The sequence below is a fragment of the Rhizophagus irregularis genome, chromosome 5 (genome assembly GCF_026210795.1).
Source record: "Rhizophagus irregularis chromosome 5, complete sequence".
Taxonomy (NCBI): domain Eukaryota; kingdom Fungi; phylum Glomeromycota; class Glomeromycetes; order Glomerales; family Glomeraceae; genus Rhizophagus; species Rhizophagus irregularis.
In genome coordinates this window covers 3651104-3673002 of record NC_089433.1, presented here as the reverse complement: position 1 = coordinate 3673002, position 21899 = coordinate 3651104, and the positions used below count along the sequence as shown (strand labels likewise).

Genomic DNA, 21899 nt, shown 5'->3' with positions numbered 1-21899 from the left:
TTCAGTTTTACATTTTTGTAGAATTTTTATATTCCTTTTATGGTACATTTCTTTCCGCTTGTGCCATTTTCACAGGTCCCTATAAATTAACATTGAAAGCTTATGTTAGTTCTAGCTCATTCACTTCGAGCCATAATAGTGAATACCAAAATGGCATTGTAAACATTGACCATTTTGACAAGTGGTTGTACACCATAACCCAACTACCTTAGGGATAAGCATACATTTCGGGAGTGACTATATATATAGTATCCTTCACTACTATCTATGTCTTCCATTATGACGGGTCATAATATTGGACACCAAAATGGTATTTTAAACAGTGACCATTTTGACAAGTAGCCATACACCATAACCCAATTACCTTAGGGATAAGCATACACTTCAGAAGTGACTATAGATATCATGGTATCCTTTACCACCATCTATATTCTCTATTATGACCATCAGATCCTTTGCAAGAGTGACTCCAGAGCACTTGACAGACCAACTACTATATCTTTAAGACGGTGAATTTGAACCTGATGACTTATATTCAGGTACCTTAAGCAAGGCTCCACTTTCAAAGATATAACCTTGGGGTGGGTTCTCGTATGATGGGCCCCAGTCATCTATTTGCAACCCTTTAAAGTCGTCCGGTCAGCCCTCATAAACCTTCGCACGTTGCTTTCGCGGTGTGCAGTCAAGGATTATGGCCAGTGGGTGATAGAATAATCTTTACTCACCTTTTTAAAAATTCCGATACCATTCGCCACTTGAAATTTGCAACAGGTGAAGGTTTCATTTCTTTATTGGTGGGATGAAAAACTGAATTTTAATTTTTACTTTTATAGAAAATAATAAAATTACTATATAATACGGACTTTACAAATGTGCGTATATCCTATCTCTTCAACTGATGACGAGTGACCTACGAATAGTATTCGATGTTTGGTTGTATCTTGGTTGTGAGATAAATACGTGTGTGATTATCTTTTGTTATCAACCTGTTCATAAGTTTGAACGTTAAACCATATATAAAGGAAAAGAAAAAAACAAACACAAGAAATCGCACCTTAACCAGGCAAGGAAGAAATATAAAGGGCACTTTATCTTCCGGGTCCTTCATTGCTGTGGCTCTCTATTGTATATAATGGCTTAGAAGACCTTTGCGAAAGTTTGTAACCTTTGGCATCTAATGATTTTACAACAGATATATATTGTTCGAAAAAGTATGTTAATATGTTAAATGTACGAATAAAAATTGAGACAAATGGAAAAAATATAGGATATATATACTTTTTTTTTCTGAAAATTGATACCATTAACACGTCGTGTTCTACGCGTTTGAGGCTGAGTGTGAGAAGATCAGACACAATTATTACGTAATATCATATTATGAATAGCCGATATTTGCTAAATTTGGCCTTAACTGGCTCATAATAATAATAATAATATTGTATAGGTCAATATGAGTCATATTTACAGAGTATGAGTTGGTTCGTGTGATATGAGAGTTATCATTTTTTTAATTAGCTAAGTGACAGAAATTATGATTAAATGAACATCATATGGATAGAATATTTTTGTCAGATTCTATTAACGTTCTTTCTACTTCCATTTTTTTTAGTGCGTAAAAAAGTACCACGAATTAATGGATTATTATCCTAAAGACCTAATAACATTGGTAACCATAATATCTCATCTATATCAGACGTTTACTTTCAAACTTTCTTGTATGTACTTAAATATTTATATAAAACAAGCTAACAAATCATGATTGCAGACAGGAACTCATGCGCAGATAATTCACTTTATTTATTTTATTTTATTTTTTATTTTATGATAAAAGAAATTTTATAAAATTTGATTATAGGTTATTCAATAATATATACTTTAACATTTTTATTTGAAAGTTTTATATATTGATCCGGTTGTTTGTCAATATAGTAATACAAAAGATCATGCAAATAGGAAAATAAACCGTTTCATATTAATAATACGGTATTATAATTATCTACACAGATTAAAATATCACGAATCCGAATTCTGATATTTATATATAATCCATGACAAAAGTTATATAAACACTTAATATTAAATATTCGATAGTTGATATTTGAAAAGATATAATATATTATTTAAAGACTATATACTTTTAAATTTAAAGAACTAAATATAGGTATTAGAAATAGCAGGATTCATCTGATTCATCTTATGTTAGTTAATAGTAAAATGGATCGGATGTAGTGACATGACGTCAAGCTTGTTCGGCGATAAATTTAACCAACGAGTAAAGTAAATGTAATTTTAGACCTGAAATTTTCTGCAGCAAATTTTTGGGAATGTTATCATAGACAGGTTCTTTTCTAAGGAAAAAAAAAACATTTCAATAATGAAAATGTTATTGTAATGGTCATAAATAACCTAAAAATATTATTATACTGCTGGCATGACATCAGATACTTATGAAAAATCGAAAAACGGAGGGAGTAAACAAGTGATGAAACAAGACACGTGATTTTTCGAGCCTTTTTTTCCGGTTTATGCAGTTAATTATGCAGTATACGTTATAATTTAAACTCAATTGTGGTTTTACCAAAGGTAAAATTTTAAATTTCCAATATAGTTCATTTAAAATATCAATTCAAAAAAAAAAATTCCATAATTTATCCTTAATTTAGTTCATGATTGACTTTTGGCGAAACACACATAAAATCTTAATTGATGACGCAGTAATTTAACTATCATTCACGTGTTTCGATTTTTAATATATGAAAATTTTTAAAATTCGATTCCAGTAATTATCGATTGAGGTTAAATAATAAACTAGATTAAGTTTATGTGCGGTGACTTCGTCACTGCCAGACTGTCTAAAATTTTTTATATTTTTATAAGTTATTAGGTTTTTTTTATGATTATTGTGTTTATAGTAACAAAGGTTTATAGTTTTGTTAACTGTTTAATAATGTATAATTTATTAATCAGCAATCTAAAAAAATTACAAAGTTGTTTTTAAAAAAAGCCTGGTAAAATCGGTAAAATCCGTCAGACTTATTAGCCCTGTTCATTTCCGGTCGGTTGCATTTTTCGGTCGGATTTTGTTGTATAAAAATTATCCAATAAAATTTTTTTATTTTCGATCGCAAATTGAACTGCTTTAGATTGAAATTTAGTTCGAACTCCTTCTATTGATATATATTTTTTCTTAAATGTCACGTTAACAGAAATTATCTAATTTTGGTTGGTTATTTTTGGCGTTCGACCAAAAAACAACCAAAAAAATTGGGCTAAAAATTCAGAAAATAGTTACGTTGTACAAACTGATCAGCCCAATCAAAAATTAACTCCGAAAAATGCGAATGAACAGGGCTATTAAGATCTGGGAAAAGTTGGACTGTTTAAATAAAATTGGTAAAATCCACCTAAAACTGAGTAAAATTCGGATAAAATCGCTATTAGTTAGCAATAATAGTCTATATGTCTGAACTATCATAATGCTTAATCCATTACAACCATTCATTTCGAGCTAAATATCTGTCCAAGTTTTATTTAGTAAAACAATTCATTAGTAATTAATAATAAATTAGTTAATTCAATAAACAATAATTTTGTTATTTACCAAATTTCCGCAGTATAACATCTATTTGTTGTGAACTTATCCATTTTGAGATAAGTGTCCTAATCCAAGTTCTTATTTAGCTAGATAAATAAATATTTCATTAATAAATAAATAAATAAATAAATAATTACGTCACTAAAATAACGCAGTATAAGATTCTTCCCGTTCAATCAGTACCTTCCTATTCCTTCCATTCCAAAAAGCACGCAATTATAATTTAACGTTTAAAATTTGATGGATTATCAAATGTAGAAATATTATGGTCATAATATTTTGGATTATCAACGATTTTTTAAATTTTAACCCTTGAAAATGTATGTAAATTATTATATAACTTGTTTTACTTATGTGAGATCACTGAGATTATGAATGTATGATCAAATAAAATAATAATAAGAGTTTAATAAAAAATTGACTAATATAAAAAGAAAGTAATATAAAAAGAAAATTGAATAATAATTTAAAAGAAAATTTTCAAGTATTGAAATAAAACTCATTCATAGCTTCAGAAGAAATGATAAAAAGAATTGATAGCAAAATCAACTTGAAAAAAAATAAATGTTAATATTTTCCTTTTGTGAAAGAATAAAAACTTTAATAATTGCCAATTCCTCATTTATTATCATATCCTGACAAGTCAAATAATCCTAACAGTACACATTAAATATCATATTAAATTAAAAATTCCGTATTAGTATTTCCATAATAAAATGGAATTTTAACGATTTGTCAGTAAAATAGATTCATTTACATTTAAAATTAATTTTTAAATATAAAAAATAAATACTATAATTCTATATAATAATATTGGCAACTTGGCATAAATGTCTAACTATATATGTTTTATCTTATAATATAATGTTTAATTTAATTTACAGAATAAAATATAAATCTTCTTTTTAGTTTAATCATCAATTGAACAGTCTAAACAATCTAAACATTCAGTAAGAACTCTTGTAAATTGATTGAGTAATCGAGAAGTATAATAAGCTTGTGAATGAGTAGTTAATTGATTATTTTTAATAGATAAAAAATTTGCTTTCCTATATTCTTCCGCTTCTTTAAATTGCACTATAATTTCTTTATTTTCAGGATACATAAAAGAATTAATTAATTCTTCTATTTTAATAGCACTTGGTCTGTTATTTGGATCTGAATCCCAACACCTTTTCATTAATTCAATATAACATTTTGGTGCTTTTTGTTCATTTATTTCAGGTCTAATTCCATCACATATATTTAGTACTAAAAATTCATCATGAGCACAGTTAAAGAAAGGTTGCATACCAGTTGCTACGAAATACATAATCATACCAAAACTATATATATCTGCCGCTTTAGTATATGGATTTCCTCTCAATACTTCAGGTGACATAAAAGGCATAACCCCATAAAGTTTTGTTTCATCTACATTACTAACATCTCCACATAACCCCATATCTGATATATAAAATGAACTATCAAGATTTTCATCACCACCTTGTACATTAATAAATGATAAGATGTTTCCTGTATGAAAATCACGATGAACCATATCATTTTCATGAATTATTTTAAGACCATTAATTACATTTTCTAATGCTTCTAATCTTTCATGCCAAGACCAATTTACAGCATAATTATTAATATAATTAATAAAATTTCCACCATTTGCATATTCAAAAACCATAATATAGTCTTTTGTATCTGGATTTTGAGATATTCCATATATTTTAAGAATATTATCATTAAACTTGATGGAATATTTTTTAATCTAATAAAAAAAATATAAAGTTAATTAAATTTTTTAACATGATAATAATTTTTAATAAATTATAAGTAATTCATACCTCATTTAAAAATTCATTAGAAATATTTTGTGAATTATATAAATTTTTTAAAGCAACTACCCTATTAGGACTTCTTTTATAATTTTCATTAACACTTTTACCATAATGATATATAAATGGACCATCCTTCCATATTGCTGAATATACCATAGCAAAACCACCTTTTCCTACTTCTTTAATATTATCAAACTGATTATATGGTATCCATTCAACTAGTATATCATCATAACCATTCATTTTCATTTGCATTTCTTGAATAAATTCATCAATTTTATCATTTCCACTTGTCCAATTTGCAAATTTTTTTTTTAAATCATTTATTAAACATGATTCGCAATATTTACGAGTTGTATCAGTATATACTTTACCACAAATTTCACAATAATCATCTCCAAATACAATAATATAATCATTTGTATTTGGATTTTGGGATATTCCATATTTAAATAAATCATTATTTGTATTATTATCAAAACATAATCTAGCCTGTAAAAACAAATATACGAAAAAGTTATAATGTGAATTATATAGAAATAATTGGATTATCAAGAAATTAAGAGTACCTCACTTAAAAATTCATCAGTGATATTTTGAGAGTTATATGATAAACATTTCAAAACAACTTTTTTATTAGGCATGACCCTTATGCAACTACACATACCAAAATATAATGGGCCATCTATCCATATTGCTGAATATAGCGTAGTAAAATCATCTTTGGTTATTATTTTAATGTTACTAAACTGGTTGTATGGTATCCATTCAACTATTTTACTATGATATTTTTCAATTTTTAATTGCATTTCCTGAATAAAATTATCAATTTTTTCATTTCCACTGGTCAAGTTTTGGTTTAAATTATTTATCTGACATGGTTTGCACCATTGAATTTTTTCATTTGTGTATATTTCGCCTATTTTTCCACAATTTTTACAATATCTATCATCAAGTACAATAATATAATCTTTTGTATTCGCATTTTGAGTTATTCCATATATATGAGGAATATCATATTCGTGATCATCAATTGAATATCCTTTAGCCTATTAAAAGTATATAAATGAAAATATTATAATAGAAAGTATTTGAATTACTAAGAAATTATTCCATACCTCATCTATAAATTTTTGTGAATTATAAACACATCTTAAAGCAACTCTTTTATTAGGTAACCGTTCGTATTTCCATTCATTAATTTTAACATCTAAATATTTTAATGGACCATCTATCCATATTGCTGAATATAGTGTAGCAGTATCATCCTTACTTATTTCTTTGATATCATTAAACCGGTTATATGGTATCCATTCAACTATTATATCCGTAAAATTCTTAATTTTCATTTGCATTTCCTGAATAAATTCATCAATTATTTCATTTCCGCTGGTCCAATTTGTGAAATTTTGTTTTAAATTATTTATTTTACATGGCTTGCACCAACAACGCCGCAAATCTTTGCATATTTTGCCACAGGTTTCACAATATCTTTCTTGAAACACTATAATATAATCTCTTGTTTCTGGATTTTGAGATATTCCATATATTTTAAGAATATCATAATCAAATCTATAAATTGAAAATGATTTAACCTATTAAAGATACAAAAAAAAGTTATTATTAATGTAATAGGCACTTTAAAAATTGAATTATAATTGAATTTATCAAGAAAGAAATTAAGAATTACGTACCTCACTTAAAAATTCATTTGTGATATTTTGTGAATTATACATACATTTCAAAGCAACTTTTTCATTAGGTACCCTTTTCTTTTCCACTTTATAATTTTCATATTTCAATTGACCATTCATCCATGTCGCTGAATATAGTGTAGCAGTATCATCTTTATCTATTTCTTTAATATCATTAAACTGGTTATACGGTATCCATTCAACTATTATATCATCATGACGATTAATTTTCAATTGAAATTCTTGAATTAATTCGTCAATTTTTTCATTTCCACTGGACCAATTTGTAAAATTTTGTTTTAATTTATTTATTTGACATGGTTTACACCATTTATAACCATGAACTGTATATGGGTTGCCACAACATTCACAAATAACAGCTTTATCTTGAGACGACATGGTTTTGTAGTATTCTTTTTTTTTGAAAAAAAAAATAAATAAATAAATAAATAAAATGTGATCAGCACAATAAAAAAGGTCATAATTACATAAATGATGCAGTAAATTTGTTCACTTGAAGGCTGAATTTGGCATTTGTGTACATGCAAATCATTAATACACGCCTTATAATAATAATATTATCAAAATAAAGAATTAATCTAGTTAGATTAAATTATATATAATTATAATATAAAATAAGTAATACGAAATAATTAAAAATAATTTTTTATCGCCCGTTTTCAATTTAGTGCGATCATAGCGTAACACCCCCTAAAAATAATCAATTTTTAAAAATTTGTGAATACCCGTGATTTTTTTAAATAATCAGCTAGTCATTAAAATTATTAATACAAAAGTCTTGTGGTTATTTAGAAAATTTTTGGTATGATTTTACTGAGCTAATTGAATTAACTCAGAACTCTCAGAGAATGGAACAATTATTAGAATTAATTATGAAACATTGTAAAAATATCAAATTTCTTGATTTGAATATAAATGTTAATCAGATTATTTATTCAGCACTCAATTTAATTGAAAATATTAAACAAAATCTTAATTATCTTTCAATCAAAACATATTATAATAAAGAGCTTAGTTCATTTTTATTACAAAAGTTAGGACAAATTATTCCTCCTAAATTAGAATATTTAGATTTGTATTTATGCAATGTTAAAGCATGTGATTTTGAAGTATTTCTAAAAAAATCTCAAGATACTTTTATTAAGAAATTATTGATCAGTAACATTAAAGTTCAAGTTATTTTACCTTTTATAAAAACATATATAATGAAAAAGAGAAGGGCTAAGTATTTGGCTATTAATGATACTGGAAATGAATGGTTTTCATTTAAAGACGAAGTGAAGGAATTTATGTTGTATGATATTAAAGTGCAAAGTTATTATGACTTAGTGATTAACTTGTATGATTTTATACTAAAGGAACTTAATTAACTATTTAGTAGTAATAATAGATAGGAATATTCTTTTGTATTACGATAAAGTTACTAAATAAATATATTATATTTATTTATTTGGTATTAAGATTATCAAGAATTTTTATTGTTTTTATCGGTCCAACAATCCAAACAAAGTAGCCAATGTAATTTCATCATAAATATTATCTTATTGAAACTAACCAGCGCTATATAATAATTAGTACATTTAATAAGATATTACAAAATGAGAATAACAGGAGTAAAAGTTGTAATGAGAGAACCCCAAAGGAGTAGAAAAAATTCTAACCAGTTTTTAGGGAAATTAATTTTCCAGCGTGGTTAATTATTACTCTAGTAAGAGTTAAAAAATTGGATTTTCAAGATTTTTGATTAAATATGGATTTTTCATATTCTATAATTTCTATAATGTGGAATAATTGATTAATGTAATGAACGCTGACCATTTGAAATGATTTGATCATTAGATTCATATGATATTATGAATGTTGATCATTTTTATTGACAATAAAATAACAGTTTATGACTAATTATGATAAATTTCATAAATTGGAAAATTTAATATGTATACAAGTCTTTTAGTTCAGTGTCAAAGTTTCTAAACTTTGACCAATTATAATTTTTTGACCAAGTGTGATTGACATAATTACGTTATGACGTTACGGCGGTTACGCAAAATTGGCAAAAATTGTGCGACAAATATCAGTATATTTAGACAATACATATTGATACCCTCTCCCCCTACTTCCCTTCTTTCGTTTACAATATGTCATGTTCAAAAATATTTTTAGGGGATTTGCCCGAATTAACTTATGAAGTTACAAAATATTTTCATAATGATTTTTCAACTTTATATTCATGCGTTTTAGTTAACAGATTATGGTGTCGTTTAGCGATTCCATTATTATGGGAAAACCCATTTTCAATCCGTACCAGAAACTATAAACATTTAGAAATTTACTTACAATATTTAAATGAAGATATTAAAACACAATTAAAAGAATATGAAATTATTAATAATTCATTACCTTCAAATACATTCTTCAATTATTATATATTTTTAAAATATTTGAATATATATAAGTTTGCTTATTCTTTTGAAAAGTGGCTTAAAGATATCAATAAAACTTCACCCTTCGAAATTAGATTTAAAATATTGAATGATATATGTACAGCATTATTTAAAATATTTATCGAAAATGAAATAAAATTACATACTCTTGAAATTGAAATTTTCACTCTTTGTAAAGACACAATTTATGATAATATTATTAAATTAATTTTAAAAAATCCAAATTTCATTAATAATATTAGAAATTTAAAATATTATGGGTATGATTGTTGTAATAGGATTAATGATAATATATTACAATTAATTAAATCACATCAAAATCCAAAAAAATTTTTATTAACAGGATGTATTAATTTACGTTCAAATGACTCATTATTATTATCAAAAGATTTTAATTTTTCAAATACCTTAAATACAATTATATTTTATCGAGCTAATTTGAAGCATTTAATTAATAATATATTCGAACAATTAAATGTTTTAGAATCTGTTCATATTATTTATTGTTATTCTTTAAATGAGAATTTTTCTCAACAAATTAATAATTTAATTAAACCATTTAAATTAAAATCTTTATTTATAAAAGAGTTACCAGAAATTGAATCAATGGAATTATTATTACAAAAATCTGGAAATTATTTAGAAAATTTTGGGTGTAAACTTGGATTATTTGGATTATTATTAAATCAAAGATATTCAGAATTAATTATTAAATATTGTAAAAATCTCAAATTTTTTGATTTTCATGGATATGAAAGTCAAATTACTTATCAAAGTTTCGAAAATATTATTAGACAAAATCTTAGTTATCTTTCAATCAATATTGTGAAAGATGGTTATGATAATATTGAAGGTAGTTCAATCATATTACAAAATTTAGGTCAAGCTCTTCCTTCTAAATTAGAATACTTAAGTTTAGTTCTTACTATTAACAGAAGTGAATTTAGAATATTCTTACAAAATTCAAAAGATACTTTTATTAATAAATTATTAATAATGCAAATAGGTAGGGATGATATTTTACGTTATACAAAGGAATTTATTATGAATGAAAAAAGAGTAAAGTATTTAGCTATTAAGAGCAGGTATAATGGAGATTTGTATGATTTGGAAGATGAAGTAAAGGAATTTAAGTTACATAATATTAAAGTTAGAAGTTTTAATGATTTAAGTTTATCTGACAATTTAAATAGTAATCTTATTGATTATTTACAAGGATGAATATCATATGTAATTTAATTCATGGCGATTTTATCATATGACAAAAAATTGGATGTTTCCTGTAATTAAATCGATTACAAATAAAAGCTTTAATAAATCATTGATATTATCCCTAATAACATTTTTATCGAAAAAGTTAAAAAGATTTACCCTTATGCGACTTCAAGTAACTCTACGTATTATAAATCTTTTTTTGATAACTTTCTGAATGAGAAATAAATACGGTTTATGTTAAAGGTGAGTAAATCTAAATAAGGTAAGTAACTAAGTATATTTAGCATTTTTTGCCAAGTGGAAAAATTAGAAGAAAACTCAAATGCCACATTTAAATGATTTAATGCCATAATGTCATCGAAAAGTGCAAATTTTGTTGGTGATGACGTTTAATTTTGATAATATCACGTGGACGAGATTATATTAGGCAAGATGGTGGTATTTTTTTTTCTGACTTTCTGACTTTAATAGTTCTCATTGATCTGTTTTTTTATTACCCTTTCATAAATAAAGACCAATAAAATGGAAAATTTTAACAAATCTTATCCAACGCTTTTGGGATATCTCAAGTGAAAATCAAAATATTCGCTAATCAGTAAAATTATGAACATAGCGTTTTTTCCTATTTGGTTAAAAAAATTTCTGATGAAGGGGGCGATATGGCGAATTCAATATGAAAATAAAATTTGAGATAAAGTGATTTTATCAGTAGTCCGAAAATTTGAACCGTGAGTTGCAGTGTGTTTCTGATTGAGAGTCAATCATTATTTTTTCAACAATTCTCGAAAGTTGAGCAAACCTAAAGTCAGCTTCGTAAACCAAAGAGAATTTTTATATAAGATAATATTCTGTAACATTTTAACATTTTAGTATTCTTTCGTAAGTACTTTTAATAAATTTCTGATTCACTAATAATTTAAAGAGCATCTCCCGCCATTTCTGAAAAAAAAAAACATTTGATTACAAAATAAGCAAACAATACATGTTTAATTTATTCCTAACTAATATCGTTTACTTAGGAATGGAACTTTTGAATTTTATTAGCTACTTCAAAGGATTTCCAATTAATGATCGAAACGTTCAAGACTTTTTTATGAAAGTTCTATATCCAATTTTTATTTTTTTTTCGTATACATAAGATATACTATATATAAGTTGGTAACAAATTAAAATTACATAATTATTTAGATTTTATTTTTTTTTTAATAATATACTCTTAATCTATTGATTAATAATAATTTGTTGTCAAACGCATTACATTGTGCAACATATGTGAAGTTCGTAGTACTTGATAACAAATATTTTTAGTTCAGAGGTTGAAACTGGTTAATGCTAGAACTTGCCGGCTTGTCGGATTATCAGCAAATTGAAAACAAACACGTGATTTCAAATATCACGTGATTATCACAGAGTGTAAATTGATTGGCTACTAACAACTCGACTAGCCGGCAAGTTCGCATAAAATTTGTCAAGTCACTCAAGCGTCCTGTACATTATGAAATAACTGTAAAAAATTTCCCTGTTACCATAAAAAATTGAAAATTAAGGTTAAACATCTGAGAAGAATTTTCCGTCATTACAAATATTTTGAAGAATAATGTGACAAAAAATAGTGCACTTTAGTAAATATTTCAAATTAAAATAAATATTAACCTGTAACTGAAAAATTTTATCCATAATTTCTGTAAAACTCCGTGAATATGATATATTTACTAAAAATTCAAACAATTCCGTTCTTTGAGGCTATAAATTCCGTGAGTATGGTACATTTTTGTGGAAATAATATGGAACAAAAAAACACGGAATAAATTTTTTATAGGGTAAAACAAGAATCAAACTCGAATAACTCTTTAAATTTTCAATTCTAGATTTTTTGATCATCATGACGAAAGCGCATTTTTCCTAATATATTCTAATGTAGAATTACGCCACATATCAACTGATTTTGTTGATTCGGATAAAAGTTTCTACCAAAGATCTCTACTGCATAGTTAGACGTGATTTACTGTATATTATTATTTATGAATATAATTTTTTTTAATCAATCACAAAAATTCTATCGAAATAACCTTATATTATAATTTGACTCGTTTTCAATTCAAGGTACTACTCGTTACTCGCTAGTCGCTACATTGCAATACGACAATAAATTTTTACGAATAATCAACTGTATAATAATATAATACTTTATTTAAAGTGTTAATGCAATGAAATTATTCAAATTACAAACTAAGGGACGCTACTCTAAATAAAATAAAACAAAATATATATAAAAAATCGTAAATCAAAAAATTTAGATCTTTATTATTTCAAGTGATGTAGTACAATGATTTTGACATCATCTTTTTTTCATCACTGTATTCCCAAAATAATCATGTCGGACATAAAATTATACTATTTTAATCACAAAGCCACTTAATATATTTACATATTAATACACTAAGTCACTAACAGCTAATATAAATTAAACTATATCGATAGGCGCGATTAACAAGCTCCGCACATCATCATACAATCATTTTTTACTCACGAGTCGCGAGTCACGATTTTTTTACGTGTATATATACATCAGTTTTCTCTAAAAAAAAAATACACCCCTTTTTCAGAACGCCATACATATAAGTCAAATTTGTACCATAATAACAAATAATAAATAATATGACCTTTGTGTTTACCTACACCTTTCCTTCCGCAAGAAAATTCCCATCATAATGTCTTCTTTGAAAAACGTCTCGTGAAGTCTTGTTACATTTATGGAATAACGGTATTCATAATGTAAAAGAATTACATAGGTTAACAAACATCCCAAAGTCCACTATTTACGATAATATAAAAAAATTAAAAGAAAATGGGACTATAAAGCATGCTGGGGGAATGACAGACCCAAAAAGATTACCCGTGCACTTGGTCAATGTGTAGGGCATGATACGTCTCTTTCCACAAGAATTTTGGCAAGAAAATTAGAAAATATAGGCGTAGAAGTATCGTATAGAACCGTTGGAAGGCATCTTTCAAGTATTGGTTATATAAAAAGACTGCCTAAAGCAACCCTATGCTAACTGAAACACACAAGGTAAAGCATGTGGAGTGGGCAAAAAAACATATTAATAACTGATGGATAAAACTATTTTTACTGATAAAACTGCTCTTCAACTCTTTAGAAACACCGTTGAATGATGGTATAAAGGAGAAAGACCGGTTCAGCATATGCCTAAAGATCGTAAAAAGATTATGGCGTGGGTAGTTTCTGCGTGAAAGGAAAAACAAAATTATTTTGTTTTAAACAAATTATGAACGCCAAATTTTATGTGAAAATTCTTCGTACACATATTCCTGAGATCTTCCAGATGCTTGGTGATTGTTGGCACTTCTAACAAGACAACGATCCTAAGCATACCAGCCGTCTTGCAAAAGCCTTTCTTAAGGAAAATGTTCCAGTAGTGTTAGAGTGGTCATCCAACAGCCCTGACTTAAATCTGATCAAAATTTATGGGCAATTATTTACCAGTTACAGCACTATTTTGTATTGAAACACTAGACAACAGACGAAAGCTCTCTGAATGGAGTATTGCCAGTTTTCTAAATGTGTGTAAAATGGCTTAGAAGACTTTAAAAGAGGTGTGTATTTTTTTATTTGCAAAGTGGGTAACTTCTTAAGTCAAAATTAGAACGGATAACTCAATGAGTCGGGGAGTTCACAAATTTTACTTAGGAGGGTACTGGATTTATTTGTTTGGGTTGGGTAAGGGTGAGCAAAGTGGGTAATTCCTATGAAATTACCTGCTTTTTCTTTTTTATTTTATTTTTATTTTTATTTTTTTTATTCCCTTTTTCTTTTTTTATTTTTTTTTTTATTTTTCTTGTTCACTTGATAACCAACTCAAGCAAATAACATCCTACTTTGTTATTAGTAAAGTCTGCTAATTCTAAAGGAGGAATTGGCTATGTCTTCTTTACCATTAAATAAAAATTTAGCACACTATTAATAATTTTTCTTTCTTATAATAGGTAAATGCAGAGATTTACAATCACCGGTAAAATGAAGAAATTTCCTAGAGGAATTCTTGAAAAAGAGTGCATATCAAGTGTTAAAAATGTGAAAAATTTTTTTTATGTTTATACTTCATATTTGTTATCTGATTTCTTATTATTGAATTATATTTAATTATTCATCAATCACAGCATTATTTTGTATTGAAATACTGGACAACAGATGAAAATTCTCTGAATAAAGCATTACTGATTTTTAGATAAGTGTAAATGGCTTATTAAGAGACTTTAAAGAGGTGTGTATTTTTTTATTTGCAAAGTGGGTAACTTCCTAAGTCAAAATTAGAACGGATAACTCAATGAGTCGGGGAGTTCACAAATTTTACTTAGGAGGGTACTGGATTTATTTGTTTGGGTTGGGTAAGGGTGAGCAAAGTGGGTAATTCCTATGAAATTACCTGCTTTTTCTTTTTTATTTTATTTTTATTTTTATATTTTTTATTCCCTTTTTTTCTTTTTTTTTCTTTTTTTTATTTTTTTTTTATTTCTCTTGTTCACTTGATAACCAACTCAAGCAGATAACATCCTACTTTGTTATTAGTAAAGTCTGCTAATTCTAAAGGAGGAATTGGCTATGTCTTCTTTATGATTAAATAAAAATTTAGCACACTATTAATAATTTTTCTTTTTCATAATAGGTAAATGCAGAGATTTACAATCACTGGTATTTCAATTTTAAAAGGAATAATATTTGGTAAATAATTAATTTGAAAATTAAGAATATTATTTATCACCTGGCCACTAATGGGCATCTAGTATTTTTTTCGCCGTTTATAAACTATTTAACCAGTATAATAAGCTATAGTAATTATAGTTTAATTGAATAGTTACAATTTATTAATTTTTATTGGTTTGCTGTTATTATAATACATATTAATACATTCACGTTCAATTTTTACTAATATTTATAGTTACATTACAATTAGTGATATGAACTTTCATTCCCTCCAAATCAAGAGTCATATTTTGAGAAGATTGAGAGTCATCACTTGGTACTTTCTTATTTAAATCTATAAGAGGCGACCTGAATTTCCCTTTAAAAGGTGTTTTAAATTTATCACGTTTAGTTACTTTTGTACTCTCAATTTCTTTAGTACTAGTGCTTTTCAAACCAATGATCGATTTACAGTGCTCTTCTATATCAAAATTTTCAAATGAGTAAAATGTCAATTTATAATTATTTATAGAAAAGATAATAATTATTTACGTACCTTTAGAAACCACTTCAATTGAAATAGGAGAATTTCTTGTAAACTCAGAGCTTCTTGTTGTATTCTATAATAAAAATAAAAATTAAATATTGTACTATTATCAAATAAAATGTCTTTTTATATATTTACCAATGTACTGCTTTTGCCAACGATAGAAGGATTTGATTGTGCTGGAAAAGCTTTTTTTGTTACTTCCATCATCTGCTTTTCATTAGGCATTCTGTATGCATTGACTCCCGCTAAAGAATGATGTCCAGAAAATGCCATAATTTGCTGTGCATCAACATCTTGATTATTTAAATTCTGAATAGCGGATTTTCTTGTAGAATGATTTGAAATTTTTTTATTAACAGTATCAATTCCAGTTTCAGTAGCAATTGTTTTAAGCATTTGATTTAGCTTATCCCGACCAAGATGAAGGGGATAATACCATAGGTCTTCATTAATTTCTAGAATTAAATGAGTAATTAATTATAAAATAACATAAACTAAAAAAAGTAATATACAGTAAAGAAGATTACTTTTAATATCACTAATGGGCCGTAAATAAAAGTTGGGTTCTGCATTTTCAGGTCGTAAACGCAAATATTTTGATATATCATGGCAAGGTCCATTAGTTGTTCCAAATTCATCAGGTGGTATGATAGAAATTCGTGGCTGGTTTGTTTTGCCTTTTTTACGACGCGAATTTAGGCCACCTTATTTATTCATAAAATAAAAATAAGTAATTATTATAGAACAGTTTACTGTTAGTAGATTCTACATGGAGATTTGTCTACCTTGATTATTTTTTTCATGTATTATTATAAAATTATAACCTCCATCAGGTCGTCTTTGAAAATCAGAAGCCATAATATTAATATGACTCCCACCACGGGCAGCTGTAAGATTGGCTATCCAGAAAAAACCCCTACGTAGCAGTCCTTCTGGATTATCACCACGCATACTTGAATGACATAATATTTGCTTTTGTTCATCTTCGGTAAGTGGATCTGCACCTTTCTTGATATCCAAACTGTTAAGTTGTTCATTCTCACGCATTTTGGAGTGCACAACGTTTAACAGAGGTTTGAAAACTGGTTCACTGAATAAATCTAATGGTGCAATAGCTGAGTGATTTTGAAAATATCGATTTAATGCTGACACACAATTATAAATGGATTCTGAAGAATAGTATTGTTTATTAACAGGTCTCATTTTTATAATAAATTCAATGAGTATATTACAAAGTTGTGATTTTGATTGAATATCTTCAATATTTTCTACATATCCAATATCATTTTGAAATTCCTTTAGTCTCTTTATCCACATCTCTGTATTACGTTGAGTTGCAGCTGGTGTTGCTGCATTTTGGTATTTTTTAATTTCCTCTTGTGTAGGTCTTTCGTAGGGAGCCCTGTTATGCTTACTGCTTACTTTTGATGTAGTTTTGCTTGTCATTTTTGAGGAAAATCGTGTAAAACTAAAGGAAAGAAGAAAAAAAAGTTTCGTCAAGCTGACAAATACACAAATACACAAAAGTCTAAAATAGTTTATGATCAGTGATCACTGATCAACTAGATGCCCGTGTCCAGGATGATAAAAAAGTTATTTACTGACCTAGTTTAGTATATAAATGGGTCATCATCCTTCGGATGATAACCCATTTATATACTACTAGATCAGTAAATAACTAATACATATCACGCATTTATCTTTTTTCTTTTTTCTAGTTAATGGTTATACTAGAGATACTAATTATTAATAAACTGAATCATTTACTGCTAAGATTAAAAATATTATTGCTTTAGGTGGTGTTTGTGATTGCATTCAATTGGATTGGTCCATTATTATTTATATTATTTGCCCTTAATTTTCTTTCAAATCTTCATTTGCCGAACACTTAACTAATAACTTTAGACGATTTACAAGACATTTTCAAAGTATACAATAATTATATTTATTATATTTGAAATTTTTTTTTTTTTTGAAAATAAATTTTTTGTTTATTTATATAATTTCAGATCGGTCATATGCATGATATTATTGACTGAAACTTTTATTGACTTATATTTTTATGAATACTATTAATACTATTGATAATTTATAACAAGTTCAGGTTATTTATATTATTTTATAACTGACATTCGGATATACACTATTGGAAATGTAATAAGACATTGTAAATTATGGATGTGTTGTTAATAGTAATGCTGATAATACTGATTTAATGATTTAACGGGCAAATATACTATGGTAAGCTACTGAAAATATATTACCAATACATCACTTATTATTACTGATGACCGAATTTGTCTCAGAACAGATATAGGAATTAATTACACAATTATTTTTTCATTGAAATTTTCGCAGTATAAATAATTCTGCAGGCTTTATTAAAGGAGATGCAAATTTCCTTAGGGAGCCAAAGGAGGTTTCGAATGACATTTTTGACTTGGTAACATTTTTTTTTTACTTTTTTATTGGTGAATGTATTATATATTAAAAGTGCAATTAGTAAATATTATCTTTTATACAATAATGATAATTTCTTTCTGCAAATTATCCTATCATTGTAGCAAAGACAATAATTTATTATTATTTTTTTTTCATCAGATATAAAAGTTATCCAATGAAAAATAATATAACACTATTTTTACTAGTGAAGGGTAAGTGATTAATCATTTCAAATTATTTTATTTTTACGTAACAAAAATGAGTTTTCAATATAAAAAAATTATTGATGCTTGAAACTTACAAAAAAATATAATACAAATAGGGTATGCTCAGAACAGTGGTTTTAATCTCTAAAGTACAGTACTAAGGGAATACGCGTAATTGTATTAGTTTGTGTTACAAAAAAAAGTAACATTTACATTGACCTTCCTTTGAGTTTTCAGGTTTCATAAAAAACTATGTTAGAAAAAAAAAAAAATATTTCACGTTTCCTTTTAAAAAGCTACTTTAACATAGATAATCGAATTTTCTCTGTTATCATAGTTTTCGTATTTTTTTATTTTATTTTCATTTTATATTTATATTTATTTTATTTTTTATTGTTTGTCTTTTTTTCATTTTTTTTATCATAATATACTAGAAGTTCGACCAACAACTCGCAGATCAATAATATCTAGGGCTGCACGACCTGCACGTACTATTATTATTTCCGCAAAGAACATAAAAAATACTTATAAAATTTTTCACAAGTGTACACTGTGAGATCGAAATTTGCGTGTTAACTATTCTAAGAAAAAAAATCTTGAATAAAGGTGACAGTATTTAATTTATCATCACATAAAGTATGAAATTTTTTAGGTGTAAATCCATCTCGACTTCCTCTTAGTAACAATTCAAGTTTATATGGTAAATAAAATTCTCTTAAATGAGAAACTATATGATTAACATCCACTTTATCGATCCATCTTGAAATAATTGAAACAATATTTAAATTAACAATTTTTGTATCGTTAACTTTAATATTTCTAGGAAGTAAAATGTTTTCGGTTGATACATTATTAGGTTCCAAATAAGAACTTAATAAATCTTCATAAATTGACGTTTAAATAATTTTTGATATGGGCGAACTTTTTGTGAGAATTCAATAGATGATAAACAAAAAAATCTGATAAATGGTAAGAAATGTTGTATAGTATTCTCCGTAGGATACCCCATTTTAATACATGTTCCCAAACTTTCATTTGTAAATCACTTTTAATAAGTTGAACTAAAGATTTTTTAGGAATTGACGTGAAATCAAGTGAGTTAAATATTTTATATGGAAATTTTGCCATCAAGTTCGTACAGAATTGTTGAATTACTGTTAGAGAAGTAAATTGAAAGCTTGTCTGTGAACAAGTTCAAAATGTTGTTCCATCCATTGAGATTCATTTTCAATTAAATAATTTTGTAAATAATCGATTAGTTCTTGAAGCGTCTAGTTTATTCAATGAAAGGATACTGCCATAAATATACCGATTATTTTTAAAAATTTAAAACAGTTTAAGATTATGGTAAATATTCATTAAGATGTTTTATAATTTTTTTTATCTTAAAAATAATTTAAAAGATATCAGGTGATATATTCGATAATTTAAAATGAGCTAGAACATCAGCTATTCTTTTTATTTGAAGCCAAAACCCTTCGTAAATATGGAGGACGCCAACACAAAATATTCATATGTGCACGAAAAAATTTCACATTAGTATCTTATCTTAACAGAAAGGAAAATGAATTAAATTCTTTTTAATCGGGTTGTAAGTTGTAACTGGTTTACAAAGTAATATGATTAACGGCAATAAAATTGTTTGAAAAAATAAACGTTTAAAAAAGTTTAAAAACTTGTAATTTGAATACTATTTTCTTTGTAAGTTTATATTATTTCGAAGTTTGTATAGCACTAAAATACCCGACATTCCGATCATACCTATGGAAAAAAAAAATGATCACGTAAATTTCTCTGTCCGCCACGTGATCGCAACCAATGAAATCGCAAATTTTAGTTTTTCGCTCCGGATTTACAATTTATTTAAAATTTTTTTTTATAAAGAAAATTTGTAAAAAATTTTTTTCAATTATTTCAATTATTTTTAAAAAGAGTATTTTTTCTAAATCATATGAACTCAGCTAGGTGATTATAATAATTACCGTCATATGAGTATTATTATCTGTATTAAAATTATATGTTGCAATCATGTTATGCTTTGAATTTTATGACCTGAGGATTTTTACCATATGGAAAGTGTTAGTGTTGTCAAAAACCCCTTACGTATAGTTATCATCATCTACCCCTACGTTAGACTACGTTAGAGGCTGGCATTATTAAACAGAGTTTAATTATGATCGTGAACTTTATAATTGATATGATATAAAATATTAAAAAATAAAAAAAAATTCCCTTCTTTTATTTCTATTTTTTCTTTTGAAAAAAAATTGCAAAATAACTAGCTATTATATAAGTCCAATTTCTCTGTGTCGGCCATCAGGTCACCATAAATCTTGATCTTGATCATAATTATAATTTAAAAATAAAAAAAATATTTAAGAAATTTATTTGAAATAAAAAAATATTAAAAAAAATTCCAAAATAACTATGATACTAGCTGAAATAAATAATACTCCACAATTACTAATTACTCATTCGCAAAGGGGTTGTATAAATCACGAATGGGAATTAGCAGTACTGGTATTTTTACAGATCTAGATCCTACGATAAGCATATTGGTGATGGCACTATTACGACCGGTATTGGTAATTATGGCGCTGTTGCGACTGATATTTGCTGTTGCGACCGATATTGGTGATAATGGCGCTGTTGCGGCCTTCGCTACGCTCTGAACTAATTATTCTGATTATTATCTTTTTTTTGCGATTACAATTGAAATAGGGAGTAATAATATTCATTCTACATGTGAATTTCCATTTTGGAGAACCATACGAAAAAACAGGAAAAACATCAATGTCGAGTTCAGATTACTGCTAATACCATAAAGCTGACACACTTTTGTGGAACAACCACTCTGAGAAGCATTTGATGGAGTTTCTACGATCACGGTAAACTTGTAGTTGCGAACAGCTGAAGCATTTCACAAAAATCTTGATCGTTTTGAGGGAAGTATTTTCCACTATCATTTATAATGTTCCATCTCGAGTGCAGGTGTTAGTGACATTCCACTATGGAAATGGAACTTTTTAGTCCTTCGAAAGTCGCATGTTCGATATTTTAGTACAGTTCACTTAAAGCTCTTAGTTCGTTTAGGACTGACAACATTGAACGCTGTAATTAATGACAGGAGTAGTCCATTTTCGAGTAGTAGCTAAAAATTTTCAGCCGGGGTTAATTTAAAAAAATCGTTTTTTTTAA

General features: G+C 26.7%; 2 protein-coding genes across 2 annotated transcripts; one reads left to right on the top strand and one right to left on the bottom strand.

Moving 5' to 3' along the window:
* Positions 1-4505: 4505 nt before the first annotated feature.
* OCT59_025321 (uncharacterized protein) lies at positions 4506-7517 on the bottom strand (the record flags this gene model as incomplete). The annotated part of the gene is made up of 10 exons (XM_066137667.1): positions 4506-4753; positions 4916-5354; positions 5431-5619; positions 5794-5916; positions 5994-6121; positions 6302-6473; positions 6543-6655; positions 6857-7019; positions 7119-7321; positions 7445-7517. The coding sequence occupies 10 exons, from the start codon at positions 7515-7517 to the stop codon at positions 4506-4508; spliced, it is 1851 nt and encodes a 616-aa protein (XP_065992015.1).
* A 1760-nt stretch (positions 7518-9277) lies between these two features.
* Positions 9278-10804, top strand: OCT59_025320 (uncharacterized protein; the record flags this gene model as incomplete). The annotated part of the gene is made up of 1 exon (XM_025332605.2): positions 9278-10804. One exon carries the CDS (start codon positions 9278-9280, stop codon positions 10802-10804), a length of 1527 nt encoding a protein of 508 aa, XP_025169771.1.
* Positions 10805-21899: the final 11095 nt, after the last annotated feature.